General features: G+C 70.7%; 1 protein-coding gene across 1 annotated transcript in view; it reads right to left on the minus strand.

Annotated features, from left to right (window-relative positions):
• LOC109926607 (autism susceptibility gene 2 protein homolog) overlaps positions 1 to 1757 on the minus strand; it is a 17395-nt gene that overhangs the window by 1046 nt on the left and 14592 nt on the right. Inside the window, 2 exon segments of the mRNA XM_048620909.1 lie at positions 8 to 724; positions 726 to 1185. Of these exon segments, the coding sequence (XP_048476866.1) occupies positions 8 to 724; positions 726 to 1185 (1177 nt within the window).

Raw genomic sequence — 1757 nt, forward strand, 5'->3', positions numbered from 1 at the left:
CGGAGGCCGAGAGGGGGGTGACGCGGTGAGGGGGGGTGCCCGGCCGGGCGGACGAGGAGATGAGGGGGGGCGGCGCCCCCAGCCCGGCGATGGGGGGGGTTTTGCTGAGCAGGGCGCCCTGGTGGACCAGCGAGGGGCTGAGCCGGGGGTAAGGGTGCGGGGCGGCGTTAGGAGGAGGGGGGTGGGGATGGGGAGGTGGGGGGGGCCCAGAAGCTGCCGATGGTGGGTGGTGGTGATGGTGGTGGTGGTGGTGATGGTGGTGGGGTGGGGGAGTGAGCAAACCCAGGAGCTGCGCCCGCTGCTCGTACTCCTGCAGGAGGCCCGGGGGGGCGGCGGCCGTGCCCGCCGGGGCAGACTGCGGTTCCCGCCGGCCCGCTCCCGCCAGCAGGGCCCCAGGCCCATAGTCCCGGAGCGCGGCCCTCTCCCGGTACGGGCGGGACTCCGCCTCGTAGAAGCGGGAGCCCGCTGGGGCCTGGGGCACCACGTCCAGCTCCGGTGGCCGGCAACCCTCCCGCCAGGGGTCGCGGTAAGGCTCCCAGGCGTAAGGGGCCAGGCGCTCGGGCCCGGGGGCGGCTCCGACCCCAAGGAAGGGCCCGTGCAGCACCCTGCTCCGCTCGAGGACCCCTCCAAGCTGCCCGAGGAGGGCCAGGGGCACCGGGTGCAGGGAGCCAGGCACGTGGGAGCGAGGTGGGAGCTGGGTGGATGGCTCAAAGCCCACCGGCTCATGATGGGGAGTCAGCGACTGGTGCTGTTCGGCTTTGACTCTGACCTCGTGCCTCTTGGCCAGTTCCCGCAGGAGGCTGGGCTTGGCCCCCTCCTGAGCCGAGGAAGAGGGGGTGCCGCTGCCGCTGGAGGAAGAGGAGGAGGAGGAGGGGGGGGGGCCCTGCGCCAGGGGATGGCCGAGAGAAAGGCGAAGGGTCCCGGATGGCTGCCACGTCTTCCCCGGGCCTCCTGGCCGTGAGGCGGGGGGTCTCCTCGGAGGGGTCCCGGGCACGCCGCTCCTGCTTGAAGTGATCGCGGGGGGGCTCGGCACGTTCCCGCTCGCGGCTGCCGGCCGTCGTCCTGGGCACAGCTCGGGCAGGCTCGTCGTCCGGCTCCACCTCCCCCACCCTCGCCGCCGCGCCCGCCATCTTCAGGGGGGCAGCCGGAGATAGCCGGGCCGAATGGCGGCCATAAACCGCTTCCCTGCGGAGACAAGACGATGCCTGGGGTTAGCGAGGTCCCGCGGCGATGCCAATGTCCCAAGCCCCACCCTCCCACCCAACTCCGACGGCCCGGCTTCGGAACGAGGTGTCCATCACACAGCCAGAACCTCCCGACAGCAGGTTGCAGCATCAGGGCCTGGCTCCGTGTGGGATTGCTGCCCCTACGTTGGGGAGAGTAGGGGTTTTGGGGGTGGGGGAGAGCGGAGACGGTGGCTAGATTTGAGACCTCCTTACCCACCGACCCCACCACACGCTCACGCCCGGCAGCGGTGAGCTCACACTGTCCCCACCCCCGACTCTCCAATGGCCCCGAGGATAAGGAATCTGCCATGCTGTATAATCCAGGGTGGCCTCACACCTTACCCCAGGCCAGGGGGGGTGGCGGTGACAGCGGCTCCTGGCCCCCTGTTCCTGTCAGCAGGCTCCCAGGCCTGTCCTCCTGGTTTCCATCCAAAGACCAGGGATGTGCGAGTTAGGGTTGGATTGGCCGTGGGAAATTGTCCCGTAGTGCCCAGGGATGTGCGGGTTAGGGTGGGATTGGCCGTGGGAAAT

This window comes from Rhincodon typus, chromosome 49 (genome assembly GCF_021869965.1).
Source record: "Rhincodon typus isolate 14 chromosome 49, sRhiTyp1.1, whole genome shotgun sequence".
Classification (NCBI taxonomy): Eukaryota; Metazoa; Chordata; class Chondrichthyes; order Orectolobiformes; family Rhincodontidae; genus Rhincodon; species Rhincodon typus.